Genomic DNA, 23,349 nt, shown 5'->3' on the forward strand with positions numbered 1-23,349 from the left:
GTTTATCCTAATCGGAAGTTTTTTATATTTGGTATAATATGTGTCTAAGAAATACAATATGACATTATCACAATTGACTTTTTAGTTGACACTTGACATTGATCTGTTTACATTTAGCTTTATCATTACCAATAGTAAATACTTAATACTAAAATTATTTGTAGATTTGTTTCATACAAGTTACAACAGTTAAGAATTCAAACCCGAAAATGTTAAATAAAGTTTTATTATCGACCGACGTAGCTTTGGTGTGTGTGCAACATGCTCTTTCAACTGAGAAAGAGGAAATTATGGGACTGTTAATTGGGGAGGTAAATAGGCCAACCAAATTCCATTATCTAGCGCAGGGTTCTCCAAACTTTCCAGCCTTAGGGCCATACTGATTACTTGATACTTCAGTAAGTTCCGAGGGCCAAAGCCATATGTCATTATGCTTGTTATAAGTTATGTTTTTATCACAAAATCAATAAAAATAAGCCTACAACAATGTTATGAGTAGTTAGCCCATGACCATAATATCAATGTAGATGCCATGTTCTGTTTTGTTATTTTATATATGTACCTACATCTGTGCGCTCTAATTTCTAATTTTTAATCTTAGTTTTAAATATGTGTTTCTCATTAAGTGAATTTTGTATGCAATTCTTATGAGAAATAAAGTTATTCTTAAACCTAATATTAATAATTATTCAACATAAAATTATCTCTCTCCATGGGCCAGACAAAATCTGTCCGTGGGCCAGATGTGGCCCTCGGGCCGTAGTTTGGTGACCCCTGATCTAGCGGATTCACTGATATTCCATTTCCAAATTATATATGTGAAAGGTTCTAACTACATTTACATAAATTGCATATAAACATTATTCTATTAAATATAACATTTACTAGGTACATAATAATGGGACCTTAGTCTCTATTGTATCATCAGTTATATTACGAAGGTTAGACAAAAAACCAGACAGAGTTGAAATATCAGAAGAACAACTTGTACAAGCAACACTTAGAGCCGAAGAACTAGCAGCTGAAGTTGGGAGACCATTAAGAGTTGTAGGGTGGTACCATTCTCATCCTCATATTACCGTTTGGCCGTCTCATGTTGGCAAGTTCACATTTTAATTCATGACGTTTTTTTAATAAATGACAAAGCTGACAATTATTATTATTACATTCTAGATTTAGCTACTCAATTCATGTATCAAAGAATGGATTCAAGCTTTGTTGGCATCATTTTTGCAGTCTTTCTCTCAGACCAAACTGCAAAAGCCCCTTCGGTAAATATTGAGATGCTTTAGTTGGTCCTTTACTTGCAATGACATTCCATCAATAAATTAATAAGCTTAATCAATTTCAATGTATTTTAGGTTCAAATTACTTGCTTTCAATCTGTAAGTGAAGGATCAAGCCAGGGACGGCGTGAGATAGAATTGGAAATTACAAATTGTAATGATTCCTTAACAAAGAATAATTTTGAAGTAAGAATTTATATTACTATAATTTTTATCATGTTTTTTTTTTGAAACAATCAAATGTATAAATACATATAACTGTAATAATACAATTGCCTTAAAGTTACTAATTTTTTTTTGTGACAAACACTATCTAATGATTTCTTTTAATAGATACTTACTCAGTTACCCACAACTCTAAAAGAAGAAGAAGATGAAGCTTTTAAATTGGAAGCTGGAGAAATAGAAACAGATGATATAATTATTAAACAGCACAACACAGCTGTGAGAACTATAGCCATTGGGCACATAGTAGAAAAGGTAGTAGGTGTATAGTCAGTCATAAGTAATAGAGATTTAGGTATTTACTAAAAGTTGGTCATTGCTTGTGTTTGGTCATTTATTGTTATAATGAAAGTTTAGTTTCCAATAATTATGAAAATCACATCAAAATAGTAGTTGTTGCGATTCTAATAATTAGAAACTGAATACATATTATAGCTAGTGAGCTGGCAAGCAAAATATCTATATGATTTGCTCATGTGATAATTATATGATAAGAAATATTAAGGACCATGTAGCACTGTGTTGTCAACACCTAAAAATTTAAAAAAACATGTATATTAAATCATTTTCTTGTGTCTAAACTATTTGTTACACTGATAAAATATTTCAGGTATCAAGACCAATGCTTGAAGCCCTTGTAACAAGGAATGCCTTGAATAGTCTGCGTCTGAAAGCTTTAAAGAAGCATCATCAAGATTTAATGTCCAGATTAGATAATATGCCTTGTAATATATAAAAAATATATTTGATAAGTAAAACAATTTGTTTTAGTTTTTAAAACCACTCTATTTTATTGTACTTTAAAAATAAATATATACAGTTATTAAAACACTAGAAAATACATTTACATAAATTCATTTTTATCTACCATTTCAAAACCATCAGATGAATCAATACTTGATACTCTTTTTCTTTTCTTCTCTTCATTGGAACTGTATACAATATTGGCTACAGCACCTCCTAAGGAAGATATAACATTGAATGCAGAACTGCTCCATGTACCAACAGGTTGTATCTCCATTGATGTCCTATATTGTTCAGGATGTACACCTGAAATGTAATTACATAGTAGCAATTGACAACTTATTACTATGACTATATAAGAAATAGTAAGAAAAATAAAATTTTAAACATACCCTGGGGAATATATTCATCTTCACTGGAGTCTGATTCTTCACCATTGCCTAATGTCTGCAATTTTTCCATGGATAAATTTGTTACTAGAGAACTACTATTATCTGAACTATCACTTACATCATCTGTAGGTAAATCTTCAGGTTTCCAACAATCTGAAATGTAGGTGATATATAAAGTTCTACAATATAGGACAGGCAAACAAACTACCAGCCACTGTCTGGTTTTGGGAATGGCCATGTTCAAACACATTTTACATATGCATGCTAAGTATACTGTTATGATGTGACATATTTATTATAAACAGACCTAAGCTCTGTTTGTCATCATATATTGGTTTAATTTCAGCTTCAATAGATAGTAGATCTAAATTAGCAGCTGTTGCATCTGGCAAAAGACCTTCCAATTCAAATTCAGATTCTGAAAATAATTATAATAATTAATTTTTAAACAAATAAATGAGATAGAACTGGTATTCTTATTCATAAAACTGGTACAATGGAACAGACTTCCTGTATATTACGCTATTCTCATTTAGCAAAGCATAAGCTCGACTACTACTAATGTATACACATAAAAAAAGTCATACCTGCTGGTTGTCGAATTTTTTTCATTAGTGTCGACAAAGGAGGCAAAGTTTTATTTATAGTCATCAGTACCATAAAGAAAATGTACATCAATGTATATCCACTTATGTATGTGCCAGTCACGAAAATTGTACCAAAAACTATTTCCAATATTAAAAATGTCTAAAAAGAAAATAGAAAGATATACAGAAGAGAGTGGCATTCATTATATTATTATCATCAACATTTTATAATATCAAAGTAAAATATTAAAGACAGAAGATGGGTGTCACAAAAAAATTTATATTTTAGTGAGTAAAATCATAAAAAAGTGTTTACTTGATTACATTTTAACTTACTTTGGTAGGATTATTCCCACGCAGGTCCAATAAGTAAATCATTTGATTCTGCATCCATGAGTATGTTTGAATCAAAATAGATGATAATTTATTGTTGTCACTTTGTTGGGCTAAACGCTTGAGACAAGTTGTTCTATGTTTGTACCTTAGCCATGATTCCAAGGCGTCAATAATGAAAATGAAAATAGATAATCCACATACCATATGAAATAGATCAAATTGACGAAAAAAGCACACTCTAAAAAAAATCGGGTTTATTAAAAAGGGTTTTACCTAAAATTTTTGAATTCATCAATACTTTAAACTTACAAGAAAAATAGATGAAAATAAAAGATAAACAACAATGATAACCACGTCTTTTTCCAAAACAAAACATCTTCTAAAACATTAGCAATTATCACAAAAAGCAATGACTTAGTACAAAGAGAGGTTTCAGAACTTTTCGAAGAATTAAATTTAAAAACTTTTTTAAAAGTTGAGAGCATTTTTACAAATCTGTATTTTATCAGTTTTTTTTTAAATATGGAGTAAAGTATCATATAATTCTATTTTTATTATATTAAGTCCATAATTTATTTAAGACACTGTTTGTTTTTAATTCAAAAATTTCAAAGGTTTATTTTTCAAAATCGAGGCTTGTCACTTTCAACTGTCAAGGCTTAAGTTGAAGTAATAATGAAGATTGTAGTAGGATATATTATAATAGTAGGTAATGGTAGTTACTCACGCTTGATAAAAATTTCCATACAAATTCGTTTAACGTTAGTCACTTTGCACTAGCGTGACCCACGCCTATCTAGTGCTAAATTACTTCATTAATTCGATAAGAACTGATGGAATTAAAACCAGAAGTTGAGAGAAAGCCCTGTTGTTGGTTCATTTTAAAATATCCATGAAAAACAGTAATTTTCACTATCGTATGTCCTACAGTACAGTTTTGTATTAATTTTACTTACAAGTATTATTCAGTGCTTAGCGAAAGAGGGTTTACAACTATTAAAATACTAAATGTACGGGTGGGTAATTTATATACAAAATTATATTTTCATTGAATTATTCCTACGATAAAGCCATGTGTGGAACTTCGCTTTGTAACCGAGATATTGTAAAGAGTTGTAAGAATAAACTACTGAGTTCACTTATATTTTGTTTTACGGCAATGTTTTTATGAATTCCGCTATTTTAAATACGGTTTTAGAAGTGTCCTGTTTATGTCGTGAATCTCGAAACGTCCGCTTTATAGCCATTTTTCATTTTGTAAAACGTCCAGTACTTTACACCACATAATGGTATAAAGTACCATTGTACCAAGTGTACTTTTAGGTATAAAGAGTCACTTTGGTGGTCACGAAACGTTTTACTATTGGGTACAGAAAAACGTTACGGCGCGTTACATGGGGGGGGGGTTAATAATCTCCAAAAATTGCGTGACATAATACTTGAACGCTCCCTGATCAGGAAAGATCTGTTACAAAATCGATTTTACATAAAAACTTGAAGTAGTGCTTTTACTACTTCTACTAATCGTTTCAAAAAAGTTAGAAAGTACAATTTATATGTACTTAAGTTTATTTTAATTTAAATCGCTTTATTCAGAGATCACTTAATGTAAAATCTTAACTCGCGGACCAAATTCGATCGGATCTGGATAGATTGATTGTGTGTCGACGATACCACATACGTATTACGTACGATTAATTAGTAGAGATGTGCCGATCTCACCATCCTCGATCCTATTAATGAAGTAAAGAAAACAATGAAACTAGTAAACAAATAATAATTTCAACAAAATATTTATAAAATAGGTAAAATTATTATTTAATTTTTATGCAGAAAAATATACTCATTCTTGCTGTCTTTTCTACATCTAGTCTCTAATTCAACTGTAATTATTATCTACAGCAATGTCTGGGCGAGATACTTTTTTTGAGAATCCTTATGAAGATTATTCTTCTAATTTGCAAAATAGTATTCTCAATGATTCAAAGGATGGGGTTGGTATTCTTAAATTTTACTTAATTGTATGTATTTCGCCTACCAAAATATTTAATTATATTTATGCTTACAATCATCACACATGTTAAACAAAATATGTAGGTACAACAAAAGGTGTGAAATAACATCAGAACTTACAAATCAAGTTGTAGCGCTTAGCAGAATAAATAAAAAATAACACATTTCCTATTAAAAAAATAAGAAAATTGAAAGATTTCAGATGTCTTACGAGAGAAATTGGAAAATTTCAAAGCCTCAAAAGTTCATCTATTAACAACCAAATTAGAAACAGAATTATTTTGTGATGGAACGGTTTATACTGGTTCCTCTGGACTGGCTCTTTATTACACATTTAACTGCCTATTAAATAAGAATCAGACATGTACTGAACACTTACAGGTAATTATTACTAGAATGATTTTAATTGTAAGAGCTATAAAAGTTAAAAGTGCTATTATTTGTAGAGAGCAATAAAATATGTGGATATTGAACATTTAAAAGGTCGGAGAATTAGTTTTCTATGCGGTGATGCTGGACCATTAGCTATTGCTACTGTTATTTCATATAAATTGGGAAATAGGCAATTAAACCCTTTGCCTGACTATAAAGAACTAGTTCAAAGGTAAATAATAAAAACCATAAAATGCTTTTTGTTAAAATGATTATTTTTTTTATTTATTTTTATATTCCAGAGTAATAAAGCTTGCGTCTCTTCTAAATGAATCTCCTGATGAAATTTTGTACGGAAAAGCAGGATACTTATTTGCATTATTATTTATTAATAACCATGTTAGTAGCAAGGATGTTATACCCATACATCACATTGAGAAGGTTAAGAATATTTGGATTATTATAATTCGCTTAGTGTAATAACAATAACTATGAGCACTTATGACCTAGTGCCTTCAACATGCTCATTTCTGTGCCTTGTCGGTTTGAACCTATTAACTTTCTGTCTATGTGTACACTTAATAGTTGCTTGTATTGTGAAAGAAAGCATTGTGAAGAAATCAGCAACCATCAGACCCAAATAGTTGATGGTGTGTGTCAGGCATAAAGGGCTGTTCATCTACTAGCTTATTAGAAAAAACAAATGATCAACAGTAAGAATAATAAATACACTATGTATGTTAGACATACAGTGTTTTGTTATTGGTTGATTTATTAATATTATATTTACTATAGGTGGTAAATGCTTTAATTTCTTCTGGAAAGCAATTTTCTTTACAAACGAAAGCAGAAAGTCCTTTACTATGGCAATGGCATGATAAGATATATCTTGGTGCAGCTCATGGTATGGCAGGAATACTTTACATGCTATTACAGGTGAGACTGTATTACTTACATAAGAAAATGTAGCAAATTTTCAAACCAAATACTGTGACAATGCCGCACTATGCAAAGTTGAATCTTATGTGTTTGTGGTATATAGTTTTCTTAATTCAGAACGAAGCTTATTAGGAATATTAATATGTATTTGCTTAATTTCTTTCTGTCTGTTTAAAGATGTGATAATGCATAAGGCTCCAAAAGTAATTAATTACATTACTTAATGAATAAAGTTTTTGTGTAACATTTAACTTGTTAAGAAAGTACACACTATAAAAATAGCTTAAGTGTATTATTTAAGCTATTTTTGTATTAAAAAAGAAAACATAACAATTAAAAATATGAATCTAAAATATTAAATGGTTTATACAGGCTCGCTGCTGTATAACAGGCAATGATTTAAGAGTTTTCATAAAACCATCCATAGACTGGTTACTGGGATGTCGATTATCTAGTGGTAATTTCCCTTCGTCCCTTCGTAGTAGTTCAGGAGATAAGTTGGTGCAATGGTGTCATGGTGCACCAGGATTTGTGCCACTATGTATAGCAGCGTATCAGGTAATTTAAAAGAACTAAACTGACTTACATTCTTGCCAACGTTATTTATAGTATACATGCCATACATGCATTCCAGAAATTCGTGGATATCCAAAACTACTACACCAATTTTGATGATAGTTCCTTCTCGATATGACTAACACACACACCCAAACTGATAGTCTACGAAGTTGGTTAAAAATTAATGTTCAAATGTTTTGAGTTGTAATATAATGTTTATTGTGATGTAATTTTGACAGGCATTTGAAGATGATAAGTATTTAAAGATAGCTACTCAATGTGGTGAAGTGATATGGCAGCGGGGTTTGTGTACAAAGGGATACAGTCTCTGCCATGGTGTAAGTGGCAATGCGTACGCGTTTCTGCAGTTGTATCAAGTGACTAAGGTACGATTTAATCATTATCAGATGTTTAAAAATGTCACGAATACGACTGGTTTGGATATAGAATTAAAATTCCCTCATAAGAATAATAGACCTAGTTTTGTTGTTAGTTGATTTTGAGTTAATTAAGGGGAAGGATTGAAATCTTTGCGTCTTTGACTAGCGGATTTAGCGTGTGACTTATCCCGGACGTCGTAGGTTTGAACACTGGCTTTGCACTTAATGACTTTCTATACGTCAGCTTTCTCGTACGCTGAAGAAAAACATGAGAAAACCGGCATGCCATAAACCCAAAAAGTCGACGCCGTATCTCAGACTCATAAGGCTAAACTCGCCAATTAGAAAAAAATCAATTGAACACGAAAAGGTTGTGTGAACCACTGTTGTTTTTTAAATCTGTGTTTAAACACTGAAATGTAATTAATAAATACTTCGTTATTGCATATAACTATTCATTACTTATGCACAAGCTTCTAACGTGTAAGTCTAAAGAGTTAAATTGTCATTACAACCTTTTTAGTGACTGTGAGGAAAGGGAACGGTCATGTGATTTGAAATAGCAACAGTAGCATATATAAAAAATAAATGTACACATCTAATTTTTTGTAAATAAAGGAAATGCGCGTAGCAAATAAGAATTATATTAGTTCGTATACGCCACGCCGATTGTCTTTTTCGCAGACTCGTAACTAAATTACCTACCTACCTACTCTTTTGTCTCTTTTCATCGCACTGTAAACACAATTTGATAGAATGAGATGAAACAGTACGTTTAGATTTATATATGAATAGAGTTTAATGTTATGCTCGTGTATAGAAACCAGTTCATCTGTACCGCGCGTGCTGCTTCATGGAGTGGTGTGCAGTAGAAAGACCAGGTACAGAACTTCACCGACCTGACCGTCCGGCATGTCTCTTTGAAGGTTTGCTGGGACGAATATTTTTAGCTGAGGATATCACCAGGCCAATGGATTCTAGATTCCCAGCCTTTTGTTTATAAATATTAATTATTTTAAATTCAGTATTGTGGTCATATGTTAAAAAAATATTGAAATCATACTTGGTTTTATTTTCCATTTATTACATTCGTGTTGTATAAAATATATCACATAGTTAAAGGAAGGATGTATAAATTTCTAAGTATATACACAAAGGTTATTCAAATTGTAAAATTCACTTAACGTAGGTATAAATCGATAAAAAACATTGTATTTTATCGATAATTACTTAAATATTTTAACATACATATTTATTTCTCATTAGTTTCGTTTATACTAAATATTTGTACAAGAAACTAAATATATGATTTGTAACAACTAAAATATAATGTCGCAAGTTGCTAATTTGTTGGTACCTTGTCACAATGTGTTAAAATGAAGGTGCGGTTAACAATGTTATCAATGTTAGGCAAATTCGTGGAATGAGAACCGTGGTATTTGAGTTGGCAGTGGTGCTAAATTATCTTCTTGTTTTTTTGTTCCGTATTATTGTTCAATAAAAAAAGTACACATACATTTTTTGTGAATAAAAAAAATTACTCGATATTTTAGTTCGCATAACCGCCACGGTTCTCTTTCCACACATATTCATTGATTGCCCGTAATAGTATTATAAAACGATTTTTAACCTTTTTAGCAAGCCATTAATATAAGTACGAATGTTTCTGGTACTCTGTCTAATCAACGTATTACTTATATTTTTTTAAAGCCAGCGACATTAGTAATTTGCGGCTTAATCCCTTAAGCGGCCAGCGAGTGTAACGGTGTTATCAGTTTCAAACTAATAAAAAAACAAGCTTTTAACAGATCTCAAATATATTTTTTCTATGAGAAACTGATTGATTTAATTTTACCCCATCAGAATATATTTATAATACTTGTAAGTGATATGTTATTGCATAAGTTATATCAAATATAATTTGAACAGTTTGTGGTTTCACAGGCGTCATTTTTTGTGAACCAATAAAACTATATTAGGTTTTGAATTTTGACGGATAAAAAATTTGTATCACCTAACATACTAAACATTGTTTAAATGCAAATAGCATGAAAAATAATTCTTACGACAGATAAAGAATCTATTTTGTCAAAAAAAAAATTAAATTAAATATATATTTATAATAAATGCTTCCCTAAGATTCAAAATCTATATGAAAATTATTGTGGTTTAATCAGTTTCGTGTTAACATTCTTGTTTATCCCATGGATTATATCTTGTGTGCTTATGAAGTATTCTTCTTTTTACGTATAATCAAACATCAAAAAGGCAATATAGAAAAGTCTAGCCGTATAAGAGCAGAACGAAAAATAGTACATTGTATTATGGAAGTGATAAAATAGTTTCAAGTAAAGAAAAAACCCTAAACAGAACCAGTCATTATTATGGAGTATCTTTACAAGATTCACTTAAATTAACTACGAGAAATAAAGAAAGGAATAAGAGTCAAATTTATGTGGTATCGGGTAGTATACAGTGTACTCCGGCTTGAAGATATGTCAGAGAAGCGCGGCGCCTGCTTCGGTCCTAGAATGGGGCAACGGAGGGGCAGATCGCCAGGTATTCTCCACTGGATCATATATTTCTACCGAGGAGAGCGTGGTTCGTTCCTGGTAGAACGCACGGTGTTCGGTTTCTGTGTCCCCTCCTGCGACCACTAAAACACCTTCCGCTGCGCCCGCTACGCAACACGCGCGAGCCTCTTTAAGGCTACCGACTTCCTCCCATCGGTCCTGAAATTATACAATTTAGTAAAACGCAAATGGGTGAAAGTATCTTGAATTGGATGGGACAGTGATGGTATTTTTAATAACACTAAGTATTTGGTTTGACTAGAAAACCTCTTACATTAATTATTATTCCTAATATATATATTTTTGAAGTTATACTTCTTTAGGCGCGTTATGGAAAATTGATGAGAGTGAAATTTTGCGATGCGCGCGCACCTGAGACACAAAGTTGTCAGTGTGATTATAGCGTGCGCGAGCGAGATGGGAATAAGACAATCTACAAGTAAAAAGAAATAGAATATGCGTGAAGTTAGCAGCTATGCCAAGAATTTTGAAGGACCATAATGACATTTACCTTTTAAACAAGTAAAGGAGTTTTAATTATTTTTTCAAAGAAATTTAGCAATGCTTTTTCACAAAGACCTATTGTTACTTAGTTAAAAGGTTATGAAACATACCTAGTTATTAAATTGAATGAATAATAATAAAATAATTATTATTATTAATATTAATTAATAATTGAATAATATACTAAATATTGAATATTATTAAATTATTAACGTTAAATATTTATTATTAATTATTTAATATTTAAAAAAAATAAAGAAAGCCAAAGAAGTATAACTTCTTACGCGCGTACATAACTACACGCACCCTTTTTATTTTTTTACAAGTATATATTACCTATATTGATAACACTTCTATATGCGAGAAATCTGAAAATTCCTGTCTTCATATATTTATTATTATCACAGCCAAAATGTTTCCTGAATAAGATAACGAATGTTTCGGATATTAAAAGCGATACAAACAAGCTAACAAATGAACTATTTGCAATTACTGCGATACATACCAGACTACAATTATGTACTTACATCATCGAAGCTATATCTCTCAACCGAAGCAAGCACAGTGCGTCTCGGTCCAATCCCTCCTATAACGTAGAGATAGTTATCCAATACAACAGCTGCTGCCTGACTTCTTGCGTGTCGCATGGACTTCAGTGTCTGCCATTTGCGTAACAACGGGTGATAGCAAAGCAAGTCTTGTGTATGACGCCACGTGTGTGTACACCCCCCTACTACGTATATCAGACCTGAAAGTTAGTTGCAAAACGCAGTGAAATAAATCGAAGTACCAAAATACCAAGATATTTACAGCTTTGACCAAAACGCCAAAAGATTAACGTAGCGCTTTTAGTGTTTCCCACTTGCAACGGTTCACCATTTGCAGAACAGATTGAATGAAACTCAAAATTTTAAGAAATTATTCTGTTTTTCTTTATAAACATAACATTTGTTTTAATGTAATAACATAATGGTAGGGGAGCCCAAGAGGGGATTTCGGGATTTACTAAAGCGTGGCAGATTAATATATTGGGGGATACCTTGTACCCGGTTAAGTACCTCCACAAAATATGAGGCCGCCCGTGAAGGAGACAGGATCAGATTAGTAAAAAAAAATTGACCATCAGAAATTCCCGAGTAGGGTGAGTTAATTACATCCTAAAAAGTGTATATTCCACTAATCTGACAATTTGAGAGTGACGTAAAAAAAGGGGAGGGCAACAAAGTTGTAAAAAAAAAACGTCATCTCGACATTCTCGAGCATAGCTAATTTTTTTTTATTTTGAAGGAAATAATTCAAGAATAATGAAAAATATATAATCTGACGATTTCCGCAAGCCGAAATAACAAAAATTCGTCGATAAAGTTAAATGCGTGCAGCTGCGTGATGCCTACATTTCCTTAAACCGATTGGAATCTACTAAACGGCGTTCTAAATATTTCCCTCAAAATTACATTCCTGTGAATTTGAACCGATTCGGTCCGATAGATTTTGAGAAATTTTGAAACATCTTAAAAAAATAAGAAATATTTTTTTCTAAAGTGGTTTCTTTATCGATCAACTTCAAAAACTAATCCGGCTTTGAGCTTGAAAAACCACGTCGATCGCCACCAAGCTGGTCAAAAGCGGTTGATTCGTTCGAGAGATATCGTGAACGAAAGAAACCTGAAAAAGTGTTTTTTCGGGATTACTCCGAAATTTGTGGTTCGATCAATCAAAATTGCAAAATTATTTATGAGGATGATAAAACTGCGTCGAATGCCGCCAACCGCGTGAAAATTACTTGATCCATTCAAAAGTTATTGCGGTTTGAAAATTCCAAAAATTGTGTTCTATGAAACTTCTATCAGACTTTCGAGATGGGAGAGCTCAAATGCATAGAAATATTATTTCTTTGAACTCAGCGAGCTCAAAATATCAATTTTAAGCGCCCAGGAATGGAATTAGCGGGAAGTTGCAGGGATGGCCCTTTAGGTGAACCGTTTTTCTAATTTTTTTTGTCAGATCAGGCGAATCCCTCTAGATAATCGTCAGATTATGAGACAGTACGTTTAGAACATAAAGATGAACCACATATATCTTTATCTGACGCGCTTGAGTATTTCAAAATTGCGATTTTTTTTTTGCAAATTATGAAAATGGCCGTGGGTTTGCGTCCCATCGAAATCGTCAGATTAGTGAATGAGAGCTTTTTTTTGGTACACTTAACACTCCCTTAGAAAATCTGACGCGCTCGATATTTTTTTTTTTTTCATTTTCAACCTTTAAATACAACCACCCGCATCATGCAAACGATCAGATTAACATACGTACATTATTAAAAATACGTAGGGCATTGATGCTATCAATATCTGACGCGCTCGAGGATGTCCATGCAACAGTTTTTTTTTACATATTTAACAATCTATAGCCGCCGATGAAAAGGTATATATCATATAACATTTTTTTCTTCTTATTATCTAAGCTTTGCATCCCAATAGGTCTCTACGACGCTCGAGTAAATCCCCATTTAGCATCGTGGGCTCCCCTACCATAATAAAAAGTTGTAATATAAATATACGAAGTATAAACAAGTTATTTCAATCAGCGTATAGAAATCCAAATTTTAATTCTATGACAAAGTTGATACTAGAGAAACAATATAAACTTTTGTGAATTAAAAAAAAAGTTTGAGACCTTCAAAAGTAACAACGCCCATGCCAAACCTTGGCTCTGGCATGTTTTCAACCAGCGTCCATTCATCAGAAACCGGGTCATAGACCTCCACAGAGGACCCCATGTCAGACCCCACCCATCCCCCAAACGCGTACAAATTGCTCTTCCAAGCCGTCAGACCAAATTCGCATCTCGCCTCTTTCATTGGCGCAATATCTGACCATGTATCGAGCTGAAATAAAGTTGAGCAAAAAACATTAAAACTAACTAAAAATACATATATGTACTTGCATCAGTTTACAGTTATTTTATCGCCGCATTTAAGAGTTGTTTATTAAGTTAACGGGACCTTAAACGTTGCGTTAATTTTAGATAAAGTTTACAGATTTGGTCGGAAGCTAAAAAGGCTTTTCACTGCTTTATACTTCTTCAAATCAGTCTTCGACTAATCGTCCATTATACATTGAAATTGAGTTGCACCGTTGTTTGATAAATTAGTAAATTTACCAGTTAGTATAACTCTCTCTCGCACTCGCAAAACATTAACAATAGCCCGCGAACCAATGAAGTCGACTAACCACGGAAAAAAACTGTCGTAATTATTACAAGTCGCTAACATGTAGGGAATTGATAAAAGAACGGTCTCCTGACAATATTATTTGATATTTTGAAGACCGAATTATGTTTGCAGCAATGACGCCTTTTTGGTAACTTTCGAAAACTTTGTGAGGTAAAAAATCCTAATAGGTGTTACGTAACATAATTAAAATGATCATAAAGAAACAGAATAGGTAATAGCTGTAAACTTTCAAAAGTATTTTTTTTTTTAATTTCGAATTTCAATAATCAGATGCTAACTTTCTCAAAATTCTTCAACTGTTAATTTTATATCTTGAACTCAACTACGTTTTTTCCACGATTTATGGGAATGCATTTAAAAAAATTCTTAGAGTTAATTAAAACTGTAATTCCGGTTATAATTAGGTATAATAAATTTAAGACGGAGTTTAATTAATCAATTATCTCGACACGCGTACCGAGTTCATATAATAATTTGTATGAATAATTAGAAGAATTTATACAGAAGAAAATATAAGACAAAGTAAATAAAAGAGAAAGCAGATTGTGTTTTCAAAAAACGTAAACATTTCGCCGTGTTGTAATCTTCTTAAATCGAACATAATAGCACAATATGTAAACATACGTCATACCTGTGGATCATAAACTTCTCCATTAGCTAATATTTGGCTTCCCTGTTCACCTCCGACAGCGTAAACTCGACCACCTAATGTGGCAACACCTGGTTGTATGCGAGCTATACCCATTGGCGCAAGCTCCTCCCATTCCCTATCAAAATTTTATCATTGGAATGTTGCCAACCCTTTTTACTAAAGAAGTTATAAATGTAAATTATTTTTACTAACCGTTTATGTAGATCAAATTTTAAAGCGGAAAAAAGAATGTTGTCTGTTGTAACAGCAGGATGAGGTACGTTGTCGTGACATGACCCGCCTACTATTACAAGGACACGCCTAGCGCGGGCACGGGGTTCTGCTGATAGTGATACTAGGGCTCCACGGCCTGATTTCTATAATAAATTTATACAAAATTTATTTTTTTCTGTACACCTATAATATACAACACTTATAAGACAAAGCACATAGCTTAGTTTTTTATAGCCTAACCTATTCGCACCTTACGGGGCCGTTACTGGAGCCGTGTATATTTTTTTTAAAGCTTGCTATACTTTAGGGCGGCCTCGGTTTGTCATACATATTTCAATATAAATATCTAATTATATATGGTCTATAGAGTTACTATGATACTTACCATATCCACTCGGACAGTTTTTAAGGCAACTGCTATGGACGGGTCGTGAACAGTTTTTATAGCGCTATCCAATACTTGCGGGGAAATCAATGGTAACCTTACATGACTTAGAACTTCAAAACAATGACGTCTTCTAGTTGCAGGCTCATGCTCTAACCACTTCAAAGCTGGGTATAAAACCTAAATTAAAAATATTTATTTCCCCAACTAGGGTTCATCAACATCTCATATCAAACCAAATAAAAATCAATTATTTGAAAAAAATATTAAAACTATATATACAAATTATAAAATCCTTTAAAATCGTAAATTACTGAACAGGTTTTGAAATATGTATCTTTGTTACCTTAAGTTTTGGACACAAATTTATTTACATTATTACACTAAAGGGACTTGGTTGATGATAAGTTCCTTTAGGCTATATAGCCCGATATATGTTACAAGATCATTAATCCCCCAAGAATTAAATAAATTAATTATTAAATTACTAGAAATACCTGTGCTTCATTATCAACTTTAAGTTGTTCAGATGATAAAAGCGTTATAAGTTGCTGCAATGGTAATTCTAATAATTCATCACCATTTGCTACCAAATTCCAGTGTGCTTGCGCATGAGTTAAGGCTTCTTCTGCTAACTCTTTACAGTTATGCGTTTCTGCAAATCTGCAATATGTGTCAGAAATAGAGCCTTTTAATTAAAAACAAACTGCTTTAAATAGTTAGAAATAGAAAGTATATTTATATTATTAAATGCATTTACCTAAATATACCAAGCACATTTGATGGATGAAGTTCCCTTTTTAAAAATTCACCACAGCCAACAACTAGTTCTCTTAACTGTAGCATATCAGCAGCTATCAATAAGTTTTGTACTGTTGCTTTGTCAATTGTTATTTCACCTGCAATAACATTTATTAACATTGTATGTGCAAGAACTGTAGAAAAACATACTACAAGTAAGTTTCATACCTGTGTATATAAAATCAATAATTAAAGGAAGTATAACTGATGGTACACTATGTAGTAACACACGACCCTTTTGAGTTTCTTCAAGTCCAACATTGAACATAGCATCAAAATATTCACAGCTAGCAGCTAAAACTACTCTATGAGCCTGACAAAAAGAGTGTTAAAACAATTATATTAAATTATTGCTAAAGATAAATAATATTCAATCATTGGAAAAGATAAGAAATTGAATTACATTTAAATGTTATTCTTTATTCATTTTTTCAAACATTTAAAAAATGTGTATAATACTAAATGAATGCAATTAAAAGTTACACATTAGTTTACAAAAACACATTTCACAGTGGTTTTGATCATAACTAGACTGATGAATGAGTAATAAAACAGAGGGAAAATCTTATAAATAAAAAAACACACATTTAGTTGACAATAACTTTCGTACAATTAAATAATCCTTATTTGGAATAATTATTAAAGTTACCTTGACTTTTGTCTTCCCAGAAATTAATTCTATGTCACAGAACCTTTCATCTTTTCTAAAGTAATGTAGGTTTGCCGAAACTTTGTAAGGATATTCTCGGCACTTATACAATTTAGATCCCTCTTGATTATTGGTCTCGATCGCGATTGAATTCATTATTATTGAATTACCAGGAATCTTTATCACATATACATAGGAATTTCCTTATTAGGTAGTATAAAAATTCATTATTATTGATTCAGTCTGGTAGGTTTATTTCATGTTATTGAAACTTAGTTATTACCTAATTTATAATCCTTTTCATACAGTAGATGTGATCAAATCATTCCTTGGTTGAAATAAGATAAATCTAAAGTATACATATATATAATAGAATCACAACTATTCTCTTAAGACGATACGATGCTCGTTATATACCTTTTTAAGAACACTTGTTCAATAAATAAAAACTATTTACATATCCAAATAAACATAATAATTATTATTATTTCTATTCTACCCACTGCCCACTTTATGACAACTGACAATCAGGATATTGATAGATATGAGATTTGTCTAATGTCATTTGACATTATCAAACCATATTCAAAAAATCCGAAGGATTAATTTCTCAATTCGTCGTATTAACTATTATATTTACTTTTTAAATGATATAATTGTCTTTGATAATATATAATTACGATTGTTACTTTTATATGCTACCCTTTCGAGCTTTGTCTATGTCAATGTCAACTGTATAGTCTTTGAACAAAGTTGAGTTGGATCTGTAATTTGACCCTGGCGCATGCGCTTGACAATTTCGGCCATATTGTTATGACGCATACAAGATCATAGGTCTCCGCCAGTGACGATTCTTCTCGCAGTTGACGTGGCTACTACGTACCGTCCCGTTCGCCCACTCCGGACGCAGCATTATACGGTGACGAGGAATACGTAACTGGTGAGTGCATGTATAGAAGACATCTTGCGTTCTGTCACGGTCGCCAAAAAGTGGTGATATAAACATGATTACTCAGCGGCCTAGAAGCCTCACTCTACATCAAGATGCAATGTTCCCGAAATAATGTAAACTACTATGTACGCAATAGGAAATTTTCCTTATTATGACGTGATAGTTTAGTTCAGAATGTCACCAACTATCAACAGTTTTAATATCTGTGAAAATAAATCACATTGGTAATGGTTATGTTATAGAATATCATCGAAAACAGAGCGATGACCTTGAATGTTCTAGGTGAACTAATTTGGCATGGACGGAATGGTTGAGGAGAACGGAACTAGCTGTGGTGCGAATGTCACAGACCCATTGGCAAGTCCTGGTTCGTCTGCGGGCACAGGTCCTCCACATGTTGTTGTCACGAGTATTGTTCAATTAACATTACCTACTCAAGCTCCTTCAGCACAGGTTTCTATTACAATTACGTTTATAGTTAAGATCATAATTTTAACATTTATTTGAAGATGTGACTATTATTAAAAAAACTTTTAAGATGACTACTACTTATTGTTTACAAATGTGTACACAAATGTTTATTTACAATTTCAGGTGCAATCTGTTATCCAACCTAATCAACAATCAGTGATTCAAACTGCTTCAAATATACAATCAGTGCAACTGCCTAAAGGAAATGTGATACTTGTTAGCAAACCTAATTCCGTTATACACACTACACAAGGAACCCTTCAAACTTTACAGGTAAATATATTATGTTCCTTACAGTGAAGTTATTGTGCTCTTATTATAATACTTTTTGTTATCTAGACCTAGGGTTACCTACTTTATTAAAATATGTTGTATCTGAATTTTTTTTAGATAAAACCAGAGCCTAACACACTATTGAGTACACAGGGGCAGTCTTGCAGTGATGAAAGCTGTAGTGATGATGAGAGTCCTAAAAGAAAATATAGGGAAATGCTCACAAGACGTCCTTCTTATAGAAAAATTTTAAATGACTTAGGCGGAGCAGAAATTGCAGGTAATATGGGTGGTACTCTAAATTATTTTTATTAAGTGTGTAAAATAAGTACCATGAAGCGTTGGAACAGTGCAGTATATTATAAAGAATGTGCTATATCATAGGGCAAAATTGAAGATGTAATTTAACCAGTTTATTGGTATTGGTACAATGCTTAAGCATACTCATAGGTACACAACCGGTAATTATTTCGACAACATTGTATTGTATGAATTTACATTGCTATAAAGTCAGTATTATCATGTAGCATGGGCTACAATACAAGGAAATATGGTATTACAGACAATCGCATGGGAACTAAACCAGGACCAGAGAATGAAGTGTCGCTGTCATCTCCTTTGTCATTTGCTCCAGGTTAGTTAAATGTGCTGCAGTTGACACTTGACTTTCTGTGTGCAACATGTCACTAACCTGTTCCAGCTCATCACAACCATAAACCGTGTTCTTTCACGGCTTATAACCATTAGCTTTTGGAATATGTCATCATTTTTATTTCACGACATTACTGGCTCGGTCTTGATTTAGTGTCTCATGGTGATCTGTTAAATACATATCCTTATTTTTTATCTTTTCATTCTGCCATTTTCAGTTTTCCATTTAACTAAGTGTAAGTGTTATAACAAGTACCTTATTCCTACTCCATTTTAACTAGATGATTATGTATACATTAAACTCTAACTTATAGATATAGTATACTATCTGATTTTAATGATATATTCGTTGGAAAAGCTCACAAAGTGTCCAAAAATCCAAATCAAGAATTACAAAGTTGTGAAAAAATACTACTTTTTTGAAGTATATTATAGCTTCATGTGTCGCGATATTTTAGTTTGCTATTATGTATGGTATGTACATATTTACTATATATGTAATAACAAACCAATAAAAGTAATAAATTTTTATTAATGGTATGGCATATCCGCGTTATGATAAAATTCCGGATACATCTATTATAGTAAAACTTTTCAAAGAAGTTTTCTATATAGAGATAGCGCCAATAATCTTTTAGAATTATTAAGAAAACTGATCAAAGTAAATATACGATTTTAAATATTTTCAATGTCGAGGTATTTTAAATTGGCATTTGGCTGTACCTAAAAACATGTTTAAATTTATTCATGAAGGGTGACGTAATCGTGCTTGAACCAATGACAATGACGTCATGCCAGCAGCTGTGTAATGTGCCTCAGACTTGAATCATTACCTTAAACAAATATATAGCTTAGATTTAAATTTAGTCAAGAATTGAATAATAACAATCATTTAAAAAAAATGGTAACTGTAGTATTAGCTTCATACTTTATTATATAAAAATCAAATATATCATTACCACTATCTCAATCTGAATAAGAAGAAATATATTTTCTAGTAAATTTTTCCCCTCTTCTCGCCAACCCACAATAAAAACCATTCATTATTATTGACATTTAAATTAATTGTGTATTAAGTATTCCTTATAAGCATTTACATTTAGAATATTTTATAATAATTTGGAATAGTTTCTTGTTTGCTTAAATTTATAGTGATGGTGGAAAAGGGAAGTACATAGTAAATATATACATAATAGCAAATACCTATCAAAACAAAAATATTTTACTATTTCTTAGCTGACTTCAATTAGTGTTAGTTTAAAATAGATCCTGAAATCCTCCCGACTCCTTTCCAATGGTGTTTCACAGTACGTGGCATCCATATTCTGCTGCTAATATCCAAAACGTAATTGGTTTAGGTTTGCCGAGGTTCAACGTTCCTTATCCTCAAACTAGGTATTTTTATGACTTGTCGTTCTCTCAGTCCAGCGTTGCTCTTTCCTATTATTATTGCAAAGCTTTTGCTAGTTCAACGCCAATATATATACGCCTAAATCTTCCTTACCTTCTTTTGAATACAAAAAATTATTTAATTTAAGAGATTATTCAATTTACTTGAACGTATTCTTGCGTTCTCGCTGTAAAAGTGTACATATGCCTATTAAACTTTAAAACAGGTTAATTAATATATTATGTCTAACGTGGCAATACAATTAATATGATAGATGTTATCAAAAATAAAAAGTTTGATTACTTCTAGTTCAACGACGCAAGAGGTCAGCTGACTTAAAAAAGAGTTCCTACATAACTGGTGTTAGGTTCATAGGCCTTTTACATTGTGACATTCGACGAAGTCCCTTTAACGATCGAAAGTTCTTTGAGTGAAGAGAATACCATTTATTTATTTATTTACAAATATTTATGATATTTAATAGCCATCGATTGTCTGTTAAATACTCCATAGTTTCCATAAGAGATGTCTCGGAAGCTTAATCTATTGCATATCATATAAAAGATATATTTTTTATACAGAATACATATTTGAACATTTACTCTTTGACGTAAATGATAAATTAATAGATTTTTTTGTAATATATTTTTAATAGAAACAAAAAAATTCTTTAACTTCAAAAATTTGCCACTGTATTGAAAAATTTTACATTACATACATTGGTAGTTGGCGTTTTCTTCTTTTTTCATAAACCTTTAAAAATATGTCGTCACTACTTTATAGCAAGTAGTTTTCTGCAAAGGTTTTATTAATTGTCTTTCTGAACAGTTATCCCAGCGGGTGCATTACAAACTGACAGTGGTCTTCACACATTAGCTGTATCTGGAACAACGGGCGGCACGGCCATTGTACAATACGCTACGAACCAAGATGGCCCGTTTTATGTTCCGGGTGAGTTAAAACATTTTAGTTACTCATAAAAATAAATAAACAAAATTTATTTATTACGAAATGAACAAATGGTTCTATATTTATAGGTCCTATACTAGAAGATCAGACTCGGAAAAGGGAATTACGCCTGTTGAAAAATCGTGAAGCTGCTAGAGAATGTCGACGCAAAAAAAAAGAGTACATTAAGTGTTTAGAAAACAGAGTGGCCGTTTTGGAAAATCAGAATAAAGCACTTATTGAAGAACTAAAGTCATTAAAAGAATTATATTGTCAACAAAAAACTGAATGAGGTCCAGCTGGCTAGCCAGACGTGCCACTGAAATGCTGGCAGGAACTGTAAGGCACAGCTTGATAGCGTCAATGATGAGAAATCAATGAGTCAGCTTGATCTATTGAAATGATCAAATTCATCATTTTGGAATACAGTTCTCTCACCAAATGACAAGAAATATTTTTCTGTACACCTTTGAGCTACTTAAACTGTATTGACAGATACATCTTTTAAACTGTATTTTTTTTTAAATGAAGTGTAAATAAAATGGCTACTTTTGCCTGAAAGTATAAATTTTAATATGAAATTTAATAACACTTAAGAAAAGATGTCTATTTTAAGTAAATTTTGGTCTATTGTTTACTAAAACTTAAGAGTATTGTTAGAATTTTATTTATATGTTTTTACGATTTCATCATGCTGAGTGATGTTAATGTTTTATCTTACAACTTACTTTTTAGATACCACTAAAACACAATTTAAATTGAAGAAACAAAACATATTCAAGGTAGGAGTTGGTCTCTAGTTTCTCTTTCTGATTTAAACTACTAAAAAAGTTCTTGTTGGCCTACTTCTTTTTATATGTTATAAAAATAGAGAGTATATTTCATACTTAAATGAGTAGGTAGTTCACAAGGTAATATTTTTAGGAATATAATATTTTTGTTATTTTTTAAAGAACACCATAATAATTCTGTTGTGTGCCATTTATTATTTTTTTTAAATTAATAATGATTTTTTGTTAGCACACAACTGCGTTTTTATATATCAGTGGTAATATTGTTTGTTATTTTATTGTATAGAGAATTATTGTAAATAAGTCTTTATTACCGTTGAAATGAGAATTGTCAGAGAAGTCCTTATGAAGTGATAAAAATTAAATTTACCTATCATAAACCAATTCATATAGTTTTTTAGGTATTATGAAAACCATATAATATGGTTTAATGGATAAGCCAAAGTTATTATTTAGTTTATTTGTGCAATAAGTATTGCAATGTACAGTATAGTAGATATTATACCAATTTTCAGATTGTACAGTGTATGTACAGATAGCGTTTATATAGATTGTATTGCAAATTGTACATAATATTAACAATGAAAATAAATTTGACTCACTTCGCATATCACAAAAAAATTGTATGCTCATTACTTTGTACAAAATGTACATGTTGTCTTTAGTTCTGATATGGAAAACTTACACAATATTTTCTTATTATTTAATCCTTGAAGGGTATAATGATTAACTGATTTTCAGAATTAAAATTAGGGTGTAAGTTTATATAAGTGATCAGTTGCCATTAAGACAGTATGACGTTTTTAAAATAATTGTTATTAACTATACATTTTCATTCTGTTACATTCTTATGTCAGCATGTTTTAGTGGCAAATGATATCTTTAATGTAAGACATTGTGGAAAGTGCCTTTTAAATTAGAATGTGAAAGTTTATACCAACATAGCTTTTTATGTTAACTTATGCTATTTATAATAAATAATAATATTAACTGTTTGATGTAAATGGGTTATTTTATTTAAGACTTACA

The 23,349-nt window shown here is 31.6% G+C and overlaps 5 protein-coding genes across 18 annotated transcripts; 3 read left to right on the forward strand and 2 right to left on the reverse strand.

The window, feature by feature from the left end:
• Positions 1-105: 105 nt before the first annotated feature.
• Positions 106-2,269, forward strand: LOC125052849 (lys-63-specific deubiquitinase BRCC36-like). Its single transcript, XM_047653882.1, has 6 exons — positions 106-311; positions 889-1,099; positions 1,174-1,271; positions 1,362-1,472; positions 1,620-1,766; positions 2,122-2,269. Exons 1-6 carry the CDS (start codon positions 210-212, stop codon positions 2,245-2,247), a joined length of 795 nt encoding a protein of 264 aa, XP_047509838.1. The 5' UTR covers positions 106-209; the 3' UTR covers positions 2,248-2,269.
• A 6-nt stretch (positions 2,270-2,275) lies between these two features.
• On the reverse strand, positions 2,276-4,229 carry LOC125052845. 2 transcript variants are annotated; one of them, XM_047653876.1, is made up of 6 exons: positions 3,880-4,229; positions 3,571-3,808; positions 3,235-3,394; positions 2,955-3,065; positions 2,648-2,800; positions 2,276-2,561 (listed from the first exon to the last, which is right to left on the reverse strand). In XM_047653876.1, exons 1-6 carry the CDS (start codon positions 4,107-4,109, stop codon positions 2,356-2,358), a joined length of 1,098 nt encoding a protein of 365 aa, XP_047509832.1. In that variant the 5' UTR covers positions 4,110-4,229; the 3' UTR covers positions 2,276-2,355. The 2 variants fall into 2 exon arrangements, with proteins under 2 accessions (XP_047509832.1, XP_047509833.1); XM_047653877.1 differs by having other exon boundaries at positions 2,277-2,561; positions 3,571-4,225.
• An 838-nt stretch (positions 4,230-5,067) lies between these two features.
• Positions 5,068-8,892, forward strand: LOC125052850 (lanC-like protein 2). 4 transcript variants are annotated; one of them, XM_047653883.1, is made up of 9 exons: positions 5,068-5,375; positions 5,473-5,591; positions 5,779-5,964; positions 6,030-6,187; positions 6,258-6,396; positions 6,751-6,891; positions 7,267-7,452; positions 7,692-7,838; positions 8,653-8,892. In XM_047653883.1, the coding sequence occupies exons 2-9, from the start codon at positions 5,475-5,477 to the stop codon at positions 8,833-8,835; spliced, it is 1,257 nt and encodes a 418-aa protein (XP_047509839.1). In that variant the 5' UTR covers positions 5,068-5,375; positions 5,473-5,474; the 3' UTR covers positions 8,836-8,892. The 4 variants fall into 4 exon arrangements, with proteins under 4 accessions (XP_047509839.1, XP_047509841.1, XP_047509840.1 ...); XM_047653885.1 differs by having other exon boundaries at positions 5,071-5,375; positions 5,473-5,564; XM_047653884.1 differs by lacking the exon at positions 5,068-5,375 and having other exon boundaries at positions 5,391-5,591.
• On the reverse strand, positions 8,884-17,822 carry LOC125052854 (actin-binding protein IPP-like). The gene is given in 12 exon segments (XM_047653898.1): positions 8,884-10,564; positions 11,437-11,657; positions 13,586-13,796; positions 14,776-14,911; positions 14,989-15,152; positions 15,395-15,574; positions 15,892-16,057; positions 16,155-16,293; positions 16,364-16,508; positions 16,845-16,899; positions 17,724-17,758; positions 17,760-17,822. Coding segments are annotated over 12 exon segments (1,734 nt in total). The 5' UTR covers positions 17,808-17,822; the 3' UTR covers positions 8,884-10,330.
• Positions 17,641-23,324, forward strand: LOC125052852 (cyclic AMP response element-binding protein B). Of its 10 annotated transcripts, none has more exons than XM_047653888.1 (7): positions 17,641-17,784; positions 18,079-18,249; positions 18,391-18,540; positions 18,658-18,820; positions 19,103-19,174; positions 21,410-21,532; positions 21,619-23,324. In XM_047653888.1, exons 2-7 carry the CDS (start codon positions 18,094-18,096, stop codon positions 21,819-21,821), a joined length of 867 nt encoding a protein of 288 aa, XP_047509844.1. In that variant the 5' UTR covers positions 17,641-17,784; positions 18,079-18,093; the 3' UTR covers positions 21,822-23,324. The 10 variants fall into 10 exon arrangements, with proteins under 10 accessions (XP_047509844.1, XP_047509850.1, XP_047509851.1 ...); XM_047653894.1 differs by having other exon boundaries at positions 21,631-23,324; XM_047653895.1 differs by having other exon boundaries at positions 21,634-23,324.
• The last annotated feature ends 25 nt before the right edge of the window (positions 23,325-23,349 follow it).

Source organism: Pieris napi, chromosome 10 (assembly GCF_905475465.1).
Source record: "Pieris napi chromosome 10, ilPieNapi1.2, whole genome shotgun sequence".
NCBI lineage: Eukaryota > Metazoa > Arthropoda > Insecta > Lepidoptera > Pieridae > Pieris > Pieris napi.